A 23565-nucleotide genomic window follows, 5' to 3' on the forward strand; every position below is an offset into this window, starting at 1 on the left:
TCTGTCACCATCTATTGAACAATCTGCAATTGATGTTCATGTTTCTAACACTTCTGTCTCCTGATTAACTCACCTGGTTTCCCAAGTCTAAAATGATGAATTGACTAAATCCAGCAGACTCCGCTACAATATAGTGTGAATCATCCCTAGTCTACCACATGCATTCGCTGTATGTAGCTCCCTTACGTTTCTGATGATCTTTCTGACGGCTGGGGAGTCGGGTGCGTAGAGGATCTTCCCCATCATCATGGGCTTGACAGAGCTCCACATGATCCTGGTGATGGGATTGGACTCTAGCTCCTTCATCAGATCATTACAGAACGGAGCTGGGGAATAAGACAGTACAGAACTCTTGTAGAAACGTCGAGAGGATTGAGAGAACCTATAACCCCGTGATTGGGTTAAACTCCAACTCCTGCATCAGATCAGAACAGACTATGGGATAAGACAGGAGAGAACGGTAAAGACTCTCAGGTCAAGCAATACTCTTTTTTTTGATCTCAAGAGACAAGTAAAGCAGACTAGATAAAACGACCTGTCCCATAATACCACTGAATTTCGACTGAATTTATACGGAAAATGCAATGCCTTTCCTGCTCCCAATCAGCTGCTATATTTGGCGTAGTCGGCAGAGGAGAGGGGCTGAATGCTGACCCAGTGACTGAATGCTGACCCACTGGCGGTGTGACTGTAGGTGTACTGTCCCTGCCTCTATCTGTCTCTTCATTAACATAAAACTAGCTACTATATTAGTGGCTCATTACTGTATTAGTACTCACTGGCGGTATGGTCGTAGATGTACTGTCCCTGTCCTCCCCGGGTGCTATCGTTGATCCCCATGAAGGCCTTGTAGTTGTTGTCCTCATACCAGTTGAAGGAGGCCACCCGAGAGAAGCCCCCCTCCATGTAGCCACACACCAGGCTGGACACAGCCCCCATCAGCTGTCTGAAAGATGGGGGAGAGCCCACCTGGGACTGGAGCAGGGGGGACATCACCTCCACCAGCGCTTTGGAGCTGTTCCTCTCTGACAACTGGGGGGTGAGGTAGGGGAGGGTGTTGTTATTTAGAAACTGTATGTAAATTATGACTCTGAATCATGTATGACAGGGTTATATAATGTGACCAAATAGAAGGATATGTACAGCCATATTAGGTTCTTTAGGTTATCTGTCAACAAAGTTTTCTCTCTAAATGAATCACAACAAACTAAAGAGATTCCAAAGGGAGGAGGGGTGGGTTGTAGGGGGGGAGAAGGGATTGTCCAGTATAGATCCCTGAGGGCCCATTAGAACCAGGGGAGGTGTTGAGAGTGTGTACTAAAGTGCTCCTGACAACCACTCTTAACAAACAGCCACAGTAATGGGACAGCACCACATAGTTTACATAGAAACCACAGTAATGGGACAGCACCACAGTGTTTACATAGAAACCACAGTAATGGGACAGCACCACAGTGTTTACATAGAAACCACAGTAATGGGACAGCACCTCAGTGTTTACATAGAAACCACAGTAATGGGACAGCACCACAGTGTTTACATAGAAACCACAGTAATGGGACAGCACCACAGTGTTTACATAGAAACCACAGTAATGGGACAGAAAAGGAGAGTTTCTGTTCTAGCCAACAGAGCAGTGGGATATCTGAGGCAGAGTTTCCACTTAGCTGGCTGGCCTATCTACTGTCCAGCTACAGTGTTCGGTTTATGGAACCAGACAAAAATGGAACTTTGAAAATGACCGACTGGCGTCACGTCTTTTGTCACCGGGCGGCAGACAAGAATCCAGACGGCCCCACCAACAGGATGTTACCTCTGCAGAATGTCTTCTTGCACCCTCCCCCCGCCTCCCTCTCCCTGCAATCACCACTTCCCCTGGGGTCATCCACCTGACCCGTCAACCTTTGACATTTGTCTGAGGCCCTCACCTGTGCTATAACCCTCCCTTACAGCTGTCCGGACAGATTGCCTGTTGATTTATCTGTTTCTGCGTCCCAAATGGCACCCTAATCCGTAAAAAGCTTTGTGATTCACGTCTGTAAATGTGCTCTACAAATGTAATTATTATTATTATTGCTTTTGACTATTGCCCATAGGACTCTGGTCAAAAGTAAGGGTTAGGGTGTCACTTGGGACACAGCCTGTGAATGGGGCTCCATGTTGAGACTAAAGGTTTATTAGGGCTGGATTTAGCCTTCCTCATACGCACTTGTGATATCCCTGCCGTCTGTGTTTGCGTAAAGACCCGAGCAGGGAGGAAGCAGTGGTTTCCTGAGGGATAGAAATATAGTGGTGGGTGAACTTTGGGATGGATGATGGTTCTAACGGTGGTAGGGTTGACCTCTGGTAGTTTTAGAGGCGGCGGAGAGAATTGTGTGTGCGCGCGCGTGTGTTTGCCTACCTCTCGCAGCTTTTCGTAGGTGGCAGAGAGTACTCTGGCCCAGAAGTGTAGGTCAACACCGCTGGAGTGGTTATCCAACACCCGGGGAAGCTGGAAGGAGGAAAAGAGCTGTCAAAATGACTGTCACCTCCTTACCAACAGTGGCGATGCGTCAATCAGGGCAGATGGATGATACTTGTTTTGAGCCCTACCTGTTTAGCAGAAAAAAATACAATATTATTTTATAATTTTTTTGGTACCTGTTTGGCATGTTATTTTGGCATTAATACGAGTCACATATCAGTTTGCAAACAATGTTAAATAAATAAATCATAGAGTTCATAAAGCAGGATACAAACATGGTCTCTTTTTTACTTTCTTGAGTAAGGCAGCTCCAATATGCAGGTGTTTCAGCCGAGCTTGGTGCTTTCTGTGGTAGTGGGGCAGCCAGAGGAAAATACGGAGCGTATGGAGTTGGCAGTGTTCTCTAGTTGCACCGTGATTGGCTCAGTGTTCTGCCACTCATGGGGACACTGCAAAATCTACGTGTAGAGCTGGAAAATTCAAGCCCCTTGGGTGCTGCCATAGACTTACATTAGAAGTGCCCATTCAAAAAGGCTCAAGGTCATTGGCCACTGATAAAATGACGTCAAATCACGTTATATCTACCATAGCTTTGATTGGATTGGATCATGTCAACATCATACTTTCAAAATCTTAGTTACTGTAGCAAGCTAGACAAGCAGTCATGCGTATGCATCAAGTCAGCAGTCTACTGGCAAATCCATTTTAATCCTTGTCATATGAAGAGAAATTATAGATACAATTCATCAGCCATTGGACAAAAACATTCCACAAAAAGCTGGAAATCGCAAAATCAACAATGAGTACTAAGGCGCCACTGCAGCCCTGGGTTCGATCTCAGGCTGTGTCACAGCTGGCTGTGACCGGGAGACCCATGATGCGGCGCACAATTAGCCCAGCGTCGTCCGGGTTAGGAGAGGGTTTGGCTGGGATGTCCTTGCCGGGGGCCTGCAAGTTGTCTTCTGTCGTCAGTTCGACAGTGTTTCCTCCGACACATTGGTGCGTCTGGCTTCCGGGTTAAGCGAGCAGTGTGTCAAGAAGCAGTGCGGCTTGGCTCTCGACCTTCGTCGAGTCCGTAGGGGAGTTGCAGCGACGAGACAAGATTGTAACTACCAATTGGATATCACGAAAAATGTCCAGAAAAGTTTGAATACATTGGCCATGCTGTCAACGCAGCATGACTTCTGCCTCATTAAAGACAACTGGAAATCTCAGACTTCAGTGAGTTCAAGACAACTGGGAGCTTGGATAAAACTAGCTCTGACTGGGAAAATACAAAACATTATTTTGAACGGTCATCCAACTCGGAATTCCAAGTCAGGATTTCAGGCCTCTTTCTAGAAGCCACAAGAAGGACCGCCGGACCACCTTCCTGATCAAGTGAGCACAGCACAATGTATTCTATGCAGCTGCATAAATGATGTAATATGCCAGGGAGATATGTATACTGTAGCTAAGAAAGTAATACTAAGTGTTTGTTGTATGGTAAGCTGTTAGTAGCCCATGTGCCTCACCCTAATAATTTGGTCCCTGTCCTCCCTCATAACGTAGCCTACTGTTCTGACTTGGTCAATCAATAAAATGTATTTATAAAGCCCTTTTACATCAGCCTAAAACCCCATACAGCAAGCAATGCAGATGTAGAAGCACGGTGGTGCACATGTAGCCTATAACCTGTTTTAGAGAAATCTAATCATTGAATACTGTATGCTCATTAATGTCTTAATCGAAATTACGGATTGCCTCTAATCCGCTCGTCATTCCCTTATGCCCACAAAGGAACAGAGAATGCACCAAACCTGCTGAACAGTGCATTGTTGTCATCTTCTGTATCCTAAACTACAGTATCTCCAGTAACTGTTTCTTCCAGGGACTATTTCAGCCGGGGAAACTTCTATCTAGCTCACAACACAATGGGCTAGAGGTCAGGAAATCGCGCACGGCAGCGACGCACAACTCCAAAATAAGACGTCCTTCCTCTCTGACATTCCTCACTATCTCGTGAGATCTAATGGGCTTGTTTCAAAGAAGCGACACACACACACAGACACACAGACACACACACACAGCCCTATTGGGGCCAACAGTGTGTGTGGACGTGACCATGGGACCATAAACACAGGTGATTATACAAAAGCTCCCTTAGGTTTAGTCTGGAAGGGAGGCATGGCATCTATAATCTCATTATTGAAAGAGGTCAAGTCCCAAAACCTGATATACTCTCCTAAAACTGGTACTTGAGCAGTCGTGGCCATTCAACTCACTGTATGTTTCCTCAATCTATCTCAACCATGCAGAGGGAAAGTAGATGGCAGGTACAGTATATATTAGGAGAAGTACTGTAACCATAGATGTACAGATACTTTAATGTTACTGCAGCTCCACTATGAATTATACTTCAGTTTCATTACACAGTAGTGGATTGTTGTTTTCCTGTTTAATTTTGTCAGTAGTGATTTGTCACCTTTGGAAATTCAATGGTCTGTATCTAGGCAGTACAACGTTAGAGGAAATGTGTACTGATGACTTACAATATACACATTGTTTTAAGCCATGCAATTCCATCATGACTCTCCTCAACTCCCCCCAACTGGTGCTAACTCTCCTCAACTCCCTAACTGGTGCTAACTCTCCTCAACTCCCCCAACTGGTGCCAACTCTCCTCAACTCCCTAACTCCCCTCCTCAACTGGTGCCAACTCTCCTCAACTCCCCCAACTGGTGCCAACTCTCCTCAACTCCCCCAACTGGTGCCAACTCTCCTCAACTCCCCCAACTGGTGCCAACTCTCCTCAACTCAACTCCCCTCAACTGGTGCCAACTCTCCTCAACTCTCCCCAACTGATGCCAACTCTCCTCAACTCTCCCCAACTGGTGCCAACTCCCCCCAACTGGTGCCAACTCTCCTCAACTCACCCTAACTGGTGCCAACTCTCTCCAACATATGTCCATCAGCTCATGCTGTGGGTGTTTGGCAGAGGGTTGGAACAGCCAATACTAGTCCCCAGTGACCCACGCTGGCCAATCTTTGTTGGTAAGTAAATAAACAAGATGGCAGCATCCCAAATGTGACAGATATTCAGTGCCACAGACCACAAGGGTCCATTCAAAAGAGAATACTACTGTATGATAATACAGATTGAGGACTTCATGTGGCTATACGATGAAGGCATACATAGGCTGCGTTTTAACAGGTAGCCCAATTCTGATATTTTCCCTCGCTAATTGGTCTTTTGAACAATCAGATTAACTCTGAAAAAGATCTGATGTGATTGGTCAAAAGACCAATTAGTGGAAAAAAGATCAGAATTGGGCTGCCTGTGTAAACACAGCCATAGTGCGTTTTTCCATATTTGGACAATATGGAAATTGTTCATTCAAAATCCAGGGTAGAGTCCAGGACCTTGGTTTGCAAGGCATATATATATATATATATATATATATATATATATATATATATATACATAGGTATATATATATACATAGGTATATATACATAGGTATGTGATGCATAGCAGACAGGTCAGACTAGAGGCAGAATGGGACACATTGAGATTGACAGACCTGACGGAAGAGTTTAAAGAAGTCCACGTTGGCGTAGAGCCTGTCCTCTATGGTCTGTAGTCTCTGTGGTGTGAGGGCACAAATGCTGCTGTGCACCCTGTACAGCCCCCTGCGGCTGGGGAAGATGATGAACTGCTCCAGCAGGGTCTGACTGCAGGCAATGTCCTTCAGGTGGAGGTCAGGGACGCCAAACACAAACTGAGGGGCAGATGTCAAGGGTCACAGAGGGAGGGGGTTTGTAACATTGAGCAAAACTCCTCAGTGAAGAGAAGGCCTCTTTTTCAGGAAGTAGTAAGCCTATATACATGCACGCATGTGGACACACACGTGCACACACACAGCCTTTAGCCAGTCCCATTTAATTTTAGGTTCTGTATTCCTTTCTTTGTGTATGTGTTTTCTGTGTGAACAAAGACCTAGTGATGATTCACCCCCCACTGCATAGCCCTTTGATCCAGGGCTGGTGTTGTCGCTCACTGGGGGGAAGAGAAGGTATGCAGGAGCCACAGGCCATCAGACAAAGCCCACAGCACAACCCAATGTAATGACATCAGTATCCCAATAGCCCTCTTGACCACAGCTTTCAAATGGAGATCCTGTCCTGAGCTTTCATAGAAACACACTGCCTTTCTCAGGGTTGCGATTCAGCCAGCACTGTTGGATTATTCAACCAGCACGGCTAGCCCCCAGGAAAATGTGCTGGCTGGATAAATCCTTAGCTAATAATTAGATGGGATACTCAGGGTGATGGAGTGTTACAGCTGTCTAAGTGGGGACAGAACACACACACACAGTAGGCCAACTAAGGCGTAGTCTGACCTGCTCAGGCCTGATCTTGGCATTGACCAGCTCATTGACCACAAACTCTGACAGAGGAACATCCCTTAGGAGAAAGGACGTCAGGGTCTCATCATCCTTCAGAATGTCCTCTACCTTCAGCCCTCGACCTGGAGAGAGAGAGAGAGAGACAGATAGAGACAGAGAGAAAGAAAGAGAGAGAAAGAGAGAGAGAGAGCAAGAAAGAGAGAGAGAGAGCAAGAAAGAGAGAGAGAGAGGGGGGGGGAGCGAAAGGAATGGAAAGAGGAAAAGGAAAAGGAAGAGGGAAGAATAGTTAAGACCTCAGATAAGAGGAGAAGGAAGTACCCCTGAGATGATAATCAACGGGAAGATAGTGATGTGGAACTTGACAGGTCCTCAGTGAAAATGGAAGTGGTATTTCTTTACATTGAAGACTGCCAGATTATCCTTTGAAACTTTGAGGAGACACAGAGACCAATTGAATAAGAGTGATATATCCAGACATGGTCTCAAAAGTATAGGAAGACAAAAGTGTCCATCTCACTGTGGAATGAAGAGATAAGTGTTGAACTCTTAGAAAAAAGGGTTCCAAAAGGATTATTTGGCTGTTCCCATAGGATAACCCTTTCTGGTTCCAGGTAGAACCCTTCTGGGTTCCATGTAGAATCCTCTGTAGAAAGAGTTCTATATGGAACCCAAAATTGTTCTATTTGCAACCAAAAAGTGTTCTTCAAAGGGTTCTCCTATGGGGACAGCCAAAGAACCCTTTAAGGTTCTTAAGATAGCACCTTTTTTTCTAAGAGTGTAGTTCGTCGATCCATCATAAGGGGCTATTATCCCAGCGGAGTAGCATTTGTAGTTGTCAGATCAGATTGAGAATGTATAAGCGATCATTAGTATGGGAATGTTAGCATTGGCTTCCAGATATAACCATGTTTATGTGTTCTGTTGGGAAGGGAAACACTTGAATTGCTTTCTGACAAAATAAACAGTGCTGCTGCTTAGGATCCTAGTTCCCACTACGGGGAAATGGCTTTCTAAAAGCCTAGCTAAGTGATGTAACCCACCTCCAGTCTACACATGTTGCAGAGCAGGAGGCGAGGAATGGGAGAGATGGGATGTGTTGGGTTCATTTGTTTGGTTTGGCGAAGATCGGATACAATTGCCCCGGAGTGCTTTTGGACCAGATGATTGTGTAAAACATGATCAATGACTCTCATAGTAATAGTACAAAGAAAATACACATTATTTGGTGAGGACTGCACATTGCTGTTTGAGTGTTTTTATTTCCAGTTTAGAAAAATATTTGTCTAGTATTGAAATAACCAAATGTATTTGAACCCAGGCCTGTCCTGGATCTGTACTTATGAACCATATCTTTTAAGTTGATGGGAGTTCCTCTGACCTGAGACCTGTTCTGGGCTGGTCCGCAGGGTGTCCATGAAGGTGCTCATGGTGAACAGTTCCCTCCAGAGCCGACCCAGCTGCAGGAACTCTGGGTCACTCAGAAGAAGCTCCTGGGCGTCCAAGTAGAACCGAGCCAGTCTGCATGAGGAGCAGAGCAGAGGATGGGTCACACACACACATACACACACACGCACATAAACACCAACACAGACAAACAGATACACACACAGATAGGTACACACATTCATTCAAGCAACCCATTCACACATACATAAGAACCCTGAACCTCATTGGCGTGAGTGCAGAGCCTTGCCAAGTGCCGATGAAATGTCTTCAGTGAGAACATACTGTATTATAACATGTAACACCCTCCTTTCATCTGCCATCCAATGGTACATAAGCAGGTAGTACTGCTGCTCAACCCTCTCCTATCTGGCTGGCCCATCATCACAAACAGCCCTAGACAATGACCATAGGAGTTGGCTTGACAGCACCAACAGATCTGGGACCAGCTATCACAGCCCTGCTCCTCTGCTCACATGGAATCATTGTAGTTGGAGACGAGCCCGGGGCCCTCTCCCCTGGTGGTGTACTGGAAGCATGGGTTGTTGGCATTGCAGAAGATTCCTTGGATCCATGGAAGGATGCCAGTCGAGGGCATGGCCTTGTTGGGAAAGTGACCTGTACAACAGTGGACAGGACAGGACAGACGGCACTGGTCAATAGCAAAGGCCGGAAGAGTTGACACAGCTCTGATCATCCCATATAGATTGGTATAACTCTAGTCACAAAATTGATTATTTTGCTTCACTATTTGACTAGAAAAGATTTCTAAATGTATTGAAAATATTTTGTTCATCAGAGCTGACCATTTGCTGGTTTGTAGGGTTGTATTGTTTGTGCATAAACTGCTGATAATGTTGGTAACGCCAGTGTTTAGATTGTCAGAAGAACATGTTCTTACACTCATGTTGACGGTATAAAGGGTTAGCTGTCCTCAGCCACACTAGTCCAATGAACAGAACCACTGGCCACATAATCTCCATGAAGAACCGCATCTGGGGGGAAAACAACGAACAATATACTCTTCACATTGGAAGGCAGCTGTTCATTTTGAATTAAGCTGAAAAAACATCTATCTGTATTCGAGTAGCAGAAGTGAGTGTTGGGTGAGAGTTGATTTATGTGCGTACATTTGTTTTGAGGGTACGCATAAATGAATGAGTGTGGCTTTAGTTTGTTAATGAAGCACAAAGAGATCTGAATGTCCACAACACAAAGTTGACTCCCGTCGTTTGGCTTGTGTGTGTGTGTGCGTGTGTGTGTGTATGCGTGTGTGTGTTTGTTCAAATTGGGCCAAGCTTCATTAGTTTAGTTACAGTATACAGTTGGCACGATGTGAGACGTGATCATGGGCGACTGAGCTAAACACAGCAATCTAAACACGGCGGGCCGGGCTGCTAAGCTAAGCAGGGCTCCAAACCTGTGTAACAACCTCCTGTCACCCAGCAGCCCTCAGAGGCATCATCCTCATGTGATTGTCCTCTCACGACCTTTAGGCTACTAACACGATGACAGGTCTGAGACTCTATCCAGAACCAGTCAATGACAGGGTGGATCTATTTTCTATTTAGATTATGTGGCATTCTCAATACGTAGATTTTAAATCCTACATTTCGGTTCTGTCTTAGCACGGTGGCCCTAAGGGGAAAAGTAGCTTTTAGAATTCAGTGACACACAAAGCAAGTGCTTGCAAATAATTTCACAGAAGGTGATGGAAATGTCTTCAAAACGAAAGATGTGCTAGATTGAGATAGACAATCATCAGAAGTGTGTTTGTTTAACCTTCTGTCTCTTGCGAAGGGTCCAGTTCTTCCACAGCAGCAATCGGACCTGACTGCCCGTACCCATGATCCTCCTCTTCACCCGTCGTAGGGGTCACCACCAGGGCACAGACCTGGAAACAACCATCACACAGCCATCATACAACCACCTCACAACCACCAAACGACCATCACACAACCACCTCACAACCATACCTCATCCACCTCCCAACCACCTCACAACGCTGACATAATTAACACATTTCCAAATCCTTAAACAATCTGTTTCTCACTGAATATCATACAGATAGAACAGTTCCAGTTTCATGTGATTCTAGGACCTCAGAACAGGAAGTCATCCTTCCATGCGCTGAGAAGCATGCTGGGCTACTCCTAGTTCCAGAGTGTTTTGATACTGATTGAAGTAGACAAGTGTATCACATGGGGAGGGAGGGTGGGAAGGGCAAAGTGCTTTTCTAGGTCATGCCAATCAGTATATAACAATAGGGAGGGAAGAACAACTCTCATTGGCTGAGCTGTTTATGTCATGTGATGACATAATAACGCACACATAATGGCCACTACTCCCAGTGGACTGACTGCTTGCAGAATGGAATACTGTAATAATGTAACAATTCAGCCTTTTGAAAATCTGACTGATTAATGGTGCTGTTCTGTCAACCTCTAGTTGTCCGATATCTCAAATAATAAATTGTACATAGTCTGATCTAGTAAACATCCTGCTGGTTAAGCTGAATAAAAATGATGCCGTTACAGTGTCAGAGTACTGCTACTATTGTAAGTACAGTGCCTAACTCAATTAGTGTGAGTATGTGCTGCCACAGGTGCAGTAATCAAAGCTACTGTTTAGGGTCAACAACCTCACTACGATGTATGGCACATGTACAGACTGATTGACAACTCCATCTCTATGGCCTCAGGGGAACCCAGGAAAGCACAGGAAGACTGCAATTAAATGATGCATTCTGTCACTTAAAACTATAGTTACTGGTAGTACTACTAGTAGTTGCATTTACAGGTAGTACTACTAGTAGTTACATTTACTGGTATCACTACTAGTAGTTACATTTACTGGTAGCACTACTAGTAGTTGCATTTACCGGTAGCACTACTAGTAGTTACATTTACTGATAGCACTACTAGTAGTTACATTTACTGGTAGCACTACTAGTAGTTACATTTACTGGTAGTACGAATAGTACAGTTACATTTTAGTCATTTAGCAGACGCTTCTAAAAATCCAGAGCGATTTACGGGTGCAATTAGGGAAAATTGCCTTACTCAAGGGCACATCGGCAGATCTTTCACCTAGTTGGTTCAGGGATTCTAACCAGCGATCTTTCGTTATGTGGCACAACGCTCTTAATTGCTACGCGAACGTTACCTGCCGCCAGTAGTAGTTACATTGCAATATGTTATTCACAATGTAAAATCCTCAACTGGTGTTGTACCAAGATGTATTCCCCTCTTCTGACCAAATGTGTTTGTTAATAAATAAACATCTGTGCATGCTGTTAGCAACAAGGTTGAGATGTTGACGATGGGATTTGGTTGCTTTAAGAATTCCCAGGAGCATACAGATTTTGCCACAGTGTAGCCTACAACCACAACATAGGCTGTCCTAGCAAGCATAGCTATTACACATGAATGAACAGACTAGTAAAACAACTATATAGGACACCTCAACAAACATGAAAGACCACTTACTTCAGAAGAATAGAACCGTGGAGTACCATCTAGTAGTGAGTATAAAGTAACCCAGGACGTTGCGTTGTGTGTCCCATGTCTGGTGCTAACAGCTAACCACGCAGTTCCTTTAGTAACTACAGACCCAGCGAATAGTTAATCTGATTGATTTAATCTTCTTTCTCAATGCCTCAGAGCCTGCTAACACCGCTCATCCATTTTCAGAGACCTGAATGACCTGACAACCACCCGAGAAAGAGAGGGATCATTTTATTGAAGGTTATGGGGAAAAAATAGGGTCTACATGTTATGGTTTCTTCCTCTTTACACTCAATTTATTCACATCAACTAGGAATTGACCTAGGCTCCAAAATCTGGTTTATCAACTATCTATACTGTAGGTGTGAGAATACAAAAGATTACAGAAACGTGTTTGGAAGTTGTCAACTATATTTAATAAGTTACAAAAAGGTGTGTGTTCGTATGTACCTGTTTGTACAATGAAAGGGATTTAATACATTGGAGACAATCTGCAAAGACCCTTATAGATAATATTTATAAAATATAGACGGATATACCATTTACATGAATGTAGCACTTACTGGTACTTATAACCTGTACAAAGTGAGAGTATAATTGATATGATTAAAATATCTGGTCAGTACTTACTGAACTGAATAGTACTTTCAAAAAGAGAACAGCTTTGGTCCATCGTAATATTGTGATAGACTTCTTTACAACAGGCCAGAAACGACCTGACTGACCTCTAATTATATTATTCAATGTTTTTCAGTTGAGTTGTTAGGTTGTTACCTTCCAGGTAAACATCTAAAAGGAGCAGGTTGATGTTTGGTTGAAGTGTGGCTTTGTAGCATATCTCCATTGACTTACATACAGACACGTTCCATATATAATGCCTAAGTGTCAATCAAGTCAAAGATAAATAAGAGTTCATTCGTCCACGTTGAACGAGCAACACATGCAGTTTTATATTAAACATTGTAACTTTTCAAATGACTGTATACAAAGGTATACAAAAGTAATACTGTATACAAAATACTGCATTACAAAAAAAAGTTGAAATGTGTAATGCATAAAATAACTGTGATTAAAATAACTGGATTAAGTAAGTGCGTCAAATTCAGTTTTGATAAAGTGGCGATACACACTATACTGTAACAGTTGTTGAAATAATATTTTTTGGCATATAAACATACAAATACAGTGTACCAAAACTTTATACAACAGATACAGTATGATATTTCTTTAATAAAAAGTAATTGCACAGTTTAAAAGAGGGAAAAACATGCTATTCTGACATTACTTTGTATTGAGCCGTATGTTAAAAATACTGTACATTTAAATCTACAATGATGGATTTAACTTTTGGGAAATTAACTATTTCTTTAACATTTGTAGTGATTGGTACTGGAAGCACGGTTTTGATTATGTGGCTTTCTTTATACAGACCTTTTACAGAAACCTAGAATAGGTGTAGTGACTTATAATACAGCCACTGTTATGTAGTTAACTAAGTGCATCCTGTCTTTATTTTGGGGACCTGCAGTACGACAGTTCCTTCCAGCACCAACTGCGGAACTCCAAAAAAGATAACAAGGAATATATTAATGTATATAACACTTCCTGTGGGTCATTTTTTTCACAGTTCATGAAATGATTTGAAGTTTTTTTCTTCTTCTTCTTATACAATATGGCACATATTATACAGATTTGACCATTTCAATCCTAATCATGGAAGGAAAATTACTCTTGATGAATTATAATGACGACCTGTGAGTAATGGCGATAAATATGGTCATACAAAATGGGCCTCGCGGTGCTCGAACTCCTGCAAGCGTCTGGCCCGTAGTCTCTGGTACACGGGCTTGGTCTCGTCACTGAGGTCCTCAGGGCTGGAGCTGGGGGATTGGGGCAGGGACAGAGAGGAGCCTGCAGCCTGCTGCGGGGCCTCAGTGTCCTCATCCATATTGTCTTCATCCACAGAGGGCTCGTCTACAGAGACCTCCAGACCCATCTCCTCTTCCTCCTCCTCCTCATCTTCATCATCATCGTCCTCCTGTTCTTCCTCCTCTGCGCTGTTAGCTGCCTCGGCACGCTTCTTTTGCGGCGCGTCCCCTAACACTTTGTCCTTGCTCCCCGAGGGGGGTTTGTAGAAGGTTCCAGGCGGTGGCTGTAGAGTCCGGGGGGGCCTGAACGCAGTGGGCACAGAGCTGTACTCGCACACGTTCTCCTCCCTTTTCAGAGTCCTGCCCGGCCTCACTGCGATGGTGTAGGGTCTGTTGGGGTAGATGGAAGAGGATGATGGTACAGAAGTGGAGAGGCTTGTGGCCGAGTCCTCCACCTCTTTGTCTGCTGTAGGCAGGTTGGTAATGATCTTAGCTGTCCTGGGGGTGATGTCATAATGCTTGTACTGTTTGTCCCAGGTCCTACGTAACGTCCCCGTGTCGATGAACGTGCTCCGGTAGTGGCTGCTCGCCCTCGACTTTGGCTTCTCGTCCTCCGACACCTCCTCAATTGACTGGTCTCGCGCAATGCTCCCGGCGCTCCCGGTAACGTCCTCGCTGTCCAGGTCAGCGGTGTTCCTGGCATTCCTCTCATCCACGCCATGGGCGGGGTTCAGGAGGCGTTCGGCAGGCATGCTCATGGGTCGGGAGACAAGCTTGGAGCGGGGGTGGCGGAGGTGGACCCGGGAAGTGGTGTGGCGGGCCCGGGTAAGACCCCTCTCCCCCCTGTCCCTCTCTCCCTCTGCTCTCTGTACCTCAGGGACGCTGCCAGACAGGAGCCCGTTCAGTTGCTCTGAGTCCTCGTCCACTACTACAGAGTAAAGAGGAGACACGTCAGTAATAAAGTATATAGTATACAGTGTATCTATGGGCCCAGTGTGTCCAGCTATAGTGGGGTAATACTGACCAGGTGCATAGTCCCTCCCATCAGGCCTGGGTTTCCCCTCTCTGACCTCGTCCATTAAATGGGTGGAGGGGATTACGGAGGAATGACGCTTATACACTTTAGAGCTCTGCTGCAATGGACAGAGGACAGGAAACAGATGGGCAGAGAGGGAAAACACAAAGGAGAGAAAGGGAGGGGGGTGGGGGCGAGAGAGAGAGTCAGTAATCATTACTGTTTCAGTCGGTAGTAGTAGCTAGATCCGTAACATATGGATGGTGAGGCACACTACAAGGACAAAAGTATGTAGACAACCCTTCAAATTAGTGGATTTGGCTATTTCAGCTATACCAGTTGCTGACAGGATTATACAATCGAGCACACAGTCATGCAATCTCCACAGACAAATATTGGCAGTAGAATGGCCGGTACTGAAGAGCTCAGTTACTTTCAATGTGGCACCGTCATAGGATGCCACCTTTCCAAGAAGTCAGTTCGTCAAATGTCTGCCCTGCTAGAGCTGCCCCGGTCAACTATAAGTGCTGTTATTGTGAAGTAGAAACATCAAGGACGTTCAGCCGCAAAGTTGTAGGCCACACAAGCTCACAGAACGGGACCGCCGAATGCTGAAGTGCGTAAATCGTCTGTCTCACTAGTTCCAAACTGCCTCCTGAAGCAACGTCAGCACACTAACTGTTTGTCTGGAGCTTCATGAAAGGGGTTTCCTTTCCGCACACAAGCCTAAGATCACCATGTGCAATGCAAAGCATCGGCTGGAGTGGTGTAAAGCTCACCGCAATAGGACTCTGGAGCAGTGGAAATGCATTCTCTGGAGTGATGAATCCCCCTTCACTATCCGGTAGTCCGATGAACGAATCTGGGTTTGGCGGATGCCAGGAGAACGATACCTGCCCAAATGCATAGTGCCAAGTGGAAGTGGAATAATGGTCTAGGGCTGTTTTTCATGGTTCATGTAAGGCCCCGAAGAAAAATCTATACGCTACAGCATATAATGACGTTCTAGACGATTCTCTGCTTCCAACTTTGTGCCAACAGTTTGGGGAAGGACCTTTCCTGTTTCTGCATGACCTTTCCTGTTTCAGCATGACAATGTCCCCGTGCACAAAGCGAGGTCCATACAGAAATTGTTTGTCAAGATCATTGTGGAAGAACTTGACTGGCCTGCAGAGCCCTGATCTCAACCCCACCTTTGGAATGAATTGGAACGCCGACTGCAAGCCAGGTCTAATCACCCAAAATCAGTGCCCGACCTCACTAATGCTCTTGTGGCTGAATGGAAGCAAGTCCCCACAGCAATGTTCCAACATCTAGTGGAAAGCGTTCCTAGAAGAGTGGAGGCTGTTATTGCAGCAAAGTGGGGACCAACTCCGTATTAATGCCCATGATTTTGGAATGAGATGTTCGACGAGCAGGTGTCCACATACTTTTGGCCATGTTATGTATTGTAGTCAGTGCTGAGGTTAATCAAATTTCTATTGACTTCTATTTTAATATGGGATCAGACAAGTCACTCACCTCCTTAATGTCTACTAGAGACTTGGAGTGTCTGCTGAGAAGCTGCTCCTTCTCCTGAGGGGTGAGGCAAGGGTTAGCATCCTGACCCTTCAGAGGAGAGCCCTCCCCAGAGGGGCCTGGTGGGCCCTGGGGCCGTGGCAGAGGGCTGAGGGGGGCATCAAAGATCATCTGATAGTGTCTGATGAGGAGCTCCACGATGAGTGCCTGGTAGGGGTAGTCCACCAGGGAGGACAGGGATACCTCCGCGTCCGTCTGTCTAGGTTTGATGAGCGTGGGGCCGAAGATGATGCCTAGGTTACTGGCTGTCATCTTGTTCTCCTCCGCCTGCTCGGTCACCCTACAGGGATGAAATATGAAGGTGGACTTCTTGTTCATTGTTACTGCTGTTGCAGTTTTTTGTTGTTACTTTGTGCGACGTGTGGGTTTTAAGTTGTGTATGTGTATTTATAGAGTTGTATTCTGCCTTGAGATCCGCTGACATAACTCAGTGTCCCATTGAAATCAATAAATGATTTAGGTGAAAGTCAGAGTTGTGAGCGCTGGTTAACTCATTTATATTCTCTGAATAGATTCGGTACCTGTGCAGGTGTTGGATGAGGAACTGCAGGGTCTTGTAGTGGGCCGGAGGCAGCTGTCTCAGGAGGTCTTTGATCTTGAAGAGGACCCGGTTGAGCTCCACGCTGACCTGTGGAGGGGTCAGGGAGGCGGGGCTGACCCTGGATGCCTCCACCTCGTCCACAATGATGTTCTGGCTCTCCTTGGCCAGGCCGATGAAGTCGTTGTAGAAACGGAACAGGATGAGAGGCTCTGGAAGCTGCAGGGAGAGAAAATAAACATGGAAGTTAATTTTAAACTGGAATGACAAAAATATGAAGACAAATATACAACAGACAGGACTGGAGACAAAGAGATAAGCATTTGGGAGTATAAACTAGCAATGAATGAAGAGAAGGTAGATAAGTAAATATTATTGGGCTAGTGTGTGGTCTGTCTGATGTACTCTGTAACCAGCAAATATCTTGTCCTGAAGAATTGTGTGTGTGTGTGTGTGTGTGTGTGAAACCCACCTGTCTCAGGTAAAGTTTAAGCACGTTGCTGATGTCATGGGGGTAAAGGTCAGATAGCTCCACCAGGTCCTTGCCATTCTCAAATGCCTGACAGAGCTTCTCCACACGAGACTTGGCCCCATTCACACGATAGATCCCCTGGACAACCAAGACAACACAGCGGCCCATTTTATCCTGTGGTATTACATTTTTTTTAAACTGGGGTGGATGATGTCTAAAACAATAGAGAATATTAGCTATACTATATAGCTAGGCTACAAAATCTTACTTCAAAAAGCTAGCATAATGTTACCTTGATGTCCAGCGCTCTATTCTCAATCTCCGAGGTACACTTCCTGATGATGAAAGGAATACCATCTGGGTTGTTCCTAGCTGCCTGGGTGAAGTCAACACCAAAGAGGTGCAGTCTACCCTGGAGTTTCTTATGACCACACTGGATGGCCAGTGTCTCCAAACACTTCTTATGGCAGGCCAGGGAGCACTGGGAAACAGTAGAGGAGTCAAAGAGTGAATATCCATGTCAGCTAGCAATAATACTGTATATATATGCCACTTAGCAGTGAGTGCATATATTTCAGTAAGTGTATGTGATCCCTGTGGGAATTGGTCCCACGACCTTGACTTTGCTAGTACCCCACTCTCACAGAGCCACACAGAACCACAGTGTTACATAATCGTCTAAATAACCATTCCCCTCAAGTAACCATCTTTCACTGTCCTGTTCCAATGTATCCAAATATGAATGTTTCCATAAATATGTAATGCAACACTATCTAAAATAAGCAGAGCTGAGAGAACATTCTAACAAGAGGATCGTACAGGCTCCCAGAGGGTAACAAAAGGTCTTTGGTTTCCACTGCACATCCCCTTTTAATGAGTCCAAATACCTAGTGCTGGATGATGGAGAGGTCACTCTAAATGACAACTGATGGTCTGTGGACTCTCATTCAACCCCTGTGTGGCTACTTATCATCTAAAACCTCTTTCCTATTGGTGCTAATCAAATCAAACTTTATTTGCCACATGCGCCGAATACAACAAGTGTACACTTTACTTACAAGCCCTTAACCAACAGTGTAGTTCAAGAAGAAGAAAATATTTACCAAGTAGGTTCAAATAAAAAGTAATAATAAAAGTAACACAATAAGAATAACAATAACGAGGCTATATACAGGGGGCACCGGTACCGAGTCAGTGTGCGGGGGTACAGGCTAGTTGACGTAATCTGTACATGTAGGTGGGGGCGAAGTGACTATGCATAGGTAATAGATGTCGACCAATTTTTCAACGCTGATACCGATTACTGGAGGACCAAAAATAATGATACTAATTAATCGGCCAATTTTTATATGTATGTTTGTAATAATTACAATTACAACAATACTGAATAAACAATGGACACTTATTTTAACTTAATATAATACATAAATAAAATCAATTTAGTCACAAATAAATAATGAAACATGTTCAATTTAGTTTAAATAATGCAAAAACAAAGTGTTGGAGAAGAAAGTAAAAGTGCAATATGTGCCATGTAAAAAAGCTAACATTTAAGTTCCTTGCTCAGAACATGAGAACATATGAAAGCTGGTGGTTCCTTTTAACATGAGTCTTCAATATTCCCAGGTAAGACGTTTTAGGTTGTAGTTATTATAGGAATTATAGGACTATTTCTCTCTATACGATTTGTATTTCATATACCTTTGACTATTGGATGTTCTTATACTTTAGTATTGCCAGTGTAACAGTATAGCTTTCGTTCCTCACCTCGCTCCTACCTGGGCTCGAACCAGGAACGCATCGACAACAGCCACCCTCGAAGCAGCGTTACCCATGCAGAGCAAGGGGAACAACTACTCCAAGTCTCAGGCAGAATGACGTTTGAAACGCTATTAGAGCGCACCCCGCTAACTAGCTAGCCATTTCACATCGGTTACACCAGCCTAATCTTGGGAGTTGATAGGCTTGAAGTCATAAACAGTGCAATGCTTGAAGCATTGCGGAGAGCCGCTGGAAAAATGCACGAAAGTGCTGTTTGAATGAATGCTTACGAGCCTGCTAGTGCCTACCATCGCTCAGTCAGACTGCTCTATCAAATCATAGAATTAATTCTAACATAATAACACACAGAAATACGAGCCTTAGGTCATTAATATGGTCGAATCCGGAAACTATAATTTCGAAAACAAAACGTTTATTCTTTCAGTGAAGTACGGAACCGTTCCGTATTTTATCTAACAGGTGGCATCCAAAAGTCTAAATATTCCTGTTACATTGCACAACCTTCAATGTTTTGTCATAATTATGTAAAATTCTGTCAAATTAGTTCGCAACGAGCGAAAAAAAACGTTAGCCATGTTTTTCAGTGCCAGTATGTCTTATTTGGTTACTTACTGTACACAAAATCACATTTTGCTCTACCTGAAGTACCCCCTCATGTTCCACTGATCATTAGGCCTATGGTCTTAAGAGTCTTTCCAATTCCCCCTGTGGATAGGCCAGGTACTTCCAGGGGTAGAGCACCCCAGATTGAGAACCACTGCACTCACCTCCTCACACTCAGCCCCATGGAAGACCACCAGACTATCACATTCTCTGCACTTGGACAGGGCCCTCAGCTTCCTCAGCTTGTGTGTCTGGGCTGCCTTGGACATCTGGGTGTTACGGAACGGACCTGGGGAACTGGCTGTCTCTATCAGCATCTCACTCAGACCTGAGGGAGAGAAGAGATGGAGAGGAGGGAAAGAAAGTGAGAGAGAGAGGGAGGGAGTCAGTATCATCTCCATTAAAAGCATCACACTCAGTATTATTGGTCTGTTCTGTTGTTGGTCCAAATGTTGTTTTGCTTAGTGAGTGTAATATTAATAATAATCATAATTTTGGTTGGGTGCTTATGCAAAACTCCATTATTTAGCTGGAATGGAAGTTTGTATACTGTATGTTTGACTGTGATATGTGGTTGTAACACCTATCTTAAGATGAATTCACTAAATGTAAGTCGCTCTAGATAAGAGCATCTGCTAAATTACTAAAATGTCAAATGTAAAGTACCTTTAGAAAGTATTCACACCCCTTGACTTTTTCCACATTTTGTTGATTAGATTGAGATTTTGTGTCACTGGCCTACACACAATACCACATAATGTCAAAGTGGAATTATGTTTTTAGAAATGTAAACAAATTAATAAAAAAAGAAAAGCTGAAATGTCTTGAGTCAATAAGTATTCAATCCCTTTGTTATGGCAAGCCTAAATAAGTTCAGGAGTAAATATTTGCTAAACAAGTCACATAATAAGTTGCATGGACTCACTCTGTGTACAATAATAGTGTTTAACATGATTTTTGTACACCACACATACAATTATCTGTAAGGTCCCTCAGTCGAGCAGTGAATTTCAAACACAGATTTAACCACAAAGACCAGGGAGATTTTCCAATGCCTCACAAAGAAGGGCACCTATTGGTAGATTGGTAAAAATAAAAAAGCAGACTTTGAATATCCATTTGTGCACAGTGAAGCTATTAATAACAGTTTGGGTGGTGTATCAATGCACCCAGTATACACCGACTACATATACACCCACTACAAAGATAAGGAGTCCTTCCTAACTCAGTTGCCAGAGAAGAAGGAAACCGCTCAGGGATTTCACCATGAGGCCAATGGTGATTTTGAAACAGTTTAATGGCTGTGATAGGAGAAAACTAAGGATGGATCAACAACATTGTAGTTACTCTACAATACTAACCTAAATGACAGAATGAAAAGAAGGAAGGAAGCCTGTACAGAATAAAAATATTCCAAAACATGCATCCTGTTTGCAATAAGGCACTAAATAAAAAATGCTAAAAATGTGGCAAAGTACTTTATGTCCTGAACACAAAGTGTTATGTTTGAGGCAAATCCAATGCAACATAACACTGAGTACCACTCTCCATATTTTGAACCCAGGGGTGGCTGCATCATGGTATAGGTATGCTTGTCATCGGCAAGGTCTTGGGTAGTTTTTTAGGATAAAAAGAAAAGCAATAGAGCTAAGCACAGTTAAAATCCTTTCCAACAGACACTGGGAGACAAATTCCCCTTTTAGCAGGACAATAACTTAAAACACAAGGCCAAATCTACACTCGAGTTGATTACCAAGATGACAGTTTTGACTTAAATTGGATTGAAAATCTATGGCAAGACTTTAAAATGTTTGTCTAGCAATGATCAACAAACAACTTGACATAGCTTGAAGAATTTTTAAATAATAATTGTATATTCTAGGTGTGCAAAGCTCTTAGAGACTTACATTTAGCAGACATTCTTATTCAGAGCGGCTTACAGGAGCAATTAGGGTTAAGTGCCTTGCTTTAGGGCACATCGACAGATTTTTCATCTAGACGGCTCAGGTATTCAAACAAGCAACCTTTCAGTCACTGGCCAAATGCTGTTTTATTTTTTTGGTAATTTTGACCCCTTTTTCTTCCCAATTTCGTGATATCCAATTGATAGTTACAGCCTTGTCCCATCACTCCAACTCCCGTACAGACTAGGGATAGGTGAAGGTTGAGAGCCATGTGTCCTCCAAAACACGACCCTGCCAAGCTGCGCCGCTTCTTGAAACACTTTTTGCTTAACACGGAGCAAGCCACACCAATGTGTCGGAGGAAACACCGTCCAACTGGCAACCGTGTCGGCGTGGATGCCCCCTGCCCACCACAGGAGTTGCTAGAGCGAGATGGGACAAGGACATCCCGTCCGGCCAAACCCTCCCCTAACCCGGACAACACTGTGCCAATTGTGCGCCGCCTCATGGGTCTCCAGGTAGTGGCTGGCTGCAACACAGGCTGGAATTGAACCCAGGTCTGTAGTGATGCCTCTAGCATTACGATGCATTGCCTTAGACTGCTGCACCACTCAGGAGGCCATGGCCCAACGCTCTTCACCGCTAGACTACATGCCGCCACTTACTCAGAAAGACTCGCAGCTGTAATCGTTGCAAATTGTGATTCTAACATGTTTTGACTCAGGGGTGTGGATACTCATGTAAATGTGATATGTCTGTATTTTATTTTCAATAAAGTTGCACAAATTTCTGAAAACATGTTTTCACTTTGTCATTATTGGGTATTGTGTGTAGATGGGTGAGAACAAAACATATATTTAATCAATTTTGAATTCACGCTGTAACACAACAAAATGTGGAATAAGTCAAGGGGTATGACTACTTTCTGAAGGCACTGTAAATGTTTTACATACAGATCTATTACTGTATTGATTCATTTTTTTTTTTTAATGTTGATTACACAAATATGTCAGTTACTGGGGCTGGAAGGTTAGAACGTTGGACTAGTAACTGAAAGGTTGCAAGATCAAATCCTGAGCTGACAAGATAAAAATCTGTTGTTCTGCCCCTGAACAAGGCAGTTAACCCACTGTTCCTAGACTGTCATTGAAAATAAGATTTTGTTCTTAACTGACTTGCCTAGTTAAATAAAGGTAAAAAGAAAGTGAGGTCGCGGCCAGTGTCTGCCATTATCAACAGCGACCCTGGAGCAACAAGGGTTAAGTGCCTAGCTCAAGGGCACATCGGTAGATTTGTTCACCATGGATATTCAAAATAGCAACATTTACTGGACTAATGCTCTAACTACTAGCCTACCTTTGCTTTGCTGCTGAAGACACACACCTTTCCTGAACTTCCCTTTGCCAAAGCAAGAATATAGAAACATATCAAATGAATGAACTATCTGACTCACCGTTGTCTGATGGCGAGGGCGGCTCTCTCTCGTCCAGGTCATCAGCTGACGACATGGTCCCCGTGGAGGGGGTTCTGGGTAGTCTCCTCTTGAAGTCACCTAAGCAGGAGGCAGTGAACGCACGACATATTCTCATAGTGACTTCTCAATACAACTGTCTAGCTACTCAGTACTACTGTCCACCGTCTAACTGAGGCCTGGTCTAGTAATAATATCAATTGTATGCAGTACGCACGCATGACTGTAGGTCGTTTTGGATGAAAGCGTCTGCTAAATGGCACATATTATATTATTATATATTATATTTATTAGTAGATCCTTGGTTTTAGGTTATCTCAGAATGTCTGCTCCTTTCTAGCAATAGCTTCAAGCCTGGCTTGGTATGATCTGAGCGGTTGTCAAAGAGTGTCCAGCTATTATAACACAGGACCCTCCAATGGCAAGAGGTCAGGGGACCAACAGGGGACCACCCACGAGTCATTATGGGTGCTTCACAGCTACATTCAATGATCAATCCTTCTGGTTGATCCCTTACTGTTCTGATAATGGCT

General features: G+C 44.0%; 2 protein-coding genes across 6 annotated transcripts in view; both read right to left on the bottom strand.

The window, feature by feature from the left end:
• The window catches only part of LOC112215532 (retinal-specific phospholipid-transporting ATPase ABCA4-like), a 48596-nt gene extending 36672 nt beyond the window's left edge, over positions 1-11924 (bottom strand). For both annotated transcript variants that reach the window (XM_042299004.1, XM_042299003.1), the window contains exons 1-10: positions 11784-11924; positions 10078-10189; positions 9197-9290; positions 8772-8913; positions 8231-8370; positions 6847-6974; positions 6028-6225; positions 2402-2491; positions 780-1032; positions 187-326 (exon numbers count right to left, since the gene is read on the bottom strand). In XM_042299004.1, the coding sequence (XP_042154938.1) occupies positions 187-326; positions 780-1032; positions 2402-2491; positions 6028-6225; positions 6847-6974; positions 8231-8370; positions 8772-8913; positions 9197-9290; positions 10078-10143 (1251 nt within the window). In that variant the 5' untranslated portion in view covers positions 10144-10189; positions 11784-11924. The remainder of the gene's footprint in view (positions 1-186; positions 327-779; positions 1033-2401; positions 2492-6027; positions 6226-6846; positions 6975-8230; positions 8371-8771; positions 8914-9196; positions 9291-10077; positions 10190-11783) is intronic.
• Positions 11925-12019: 95 nt separating this feature from the next.
• arhgap29a (Rho GTPase activating protein 29a) overlaps positions 12020-23565 on the bottom strand; it is a 68459-nt gene continuing 56913 nt past the window's right edge. For 3 of the 4 annotated variants that reach the window (XM_042299005.1, XM_042299007.1, XM_042299008.1), the window contains 8 exons: positions 23015-23113; positions 19822-19985; positions 17565-17753; positions 17273-17410; positions 16784-17019; positions 16206-16542; positions 14694-14802; positions 12020-14597 (listed from right to left, as the gene is read on the bottom strand). In XM_042299005.1, coding sequence (XP_042154939.1) covers positions 13579-14597; positions 14694-14802; positions 16206-16542; positions 16784-17019; positions 17273-17410; positions 17565-17753; positions 19822-19985; positions 23015-23113 — 2291 coding nt within the window. In that variant the 3' untranslated portion in view covers positions 12020-13578. The remainder of the gene's footprint in view (positions 14598-14693; positions 14803-16205; positions 16543-16783; positions 17020-17272; positions 17411-17564; positions 17754-19821; positions 19986-23014; positions 23114-23565) is intronic. The other variant, XM_042299006.1, reaches the window with a different exon arrangement.

This window comes from Oncorhynchus tshawytscha, linkage group LG16 (genome assembly GCF_018296145.1).
Source record: "Oncorhynchus tshawytscha isolate Ot180627B linkage group LG16, Otsh_v2.0, whole genome shotgun sequence".
Classification (NCBI taxonomy): Eukaryota; Metazoa; Chordata; class Actinopteri; order Salmoniformes; family Salmonidae; genus Oncorhynchus; species Oncorhynchus tshawytscha.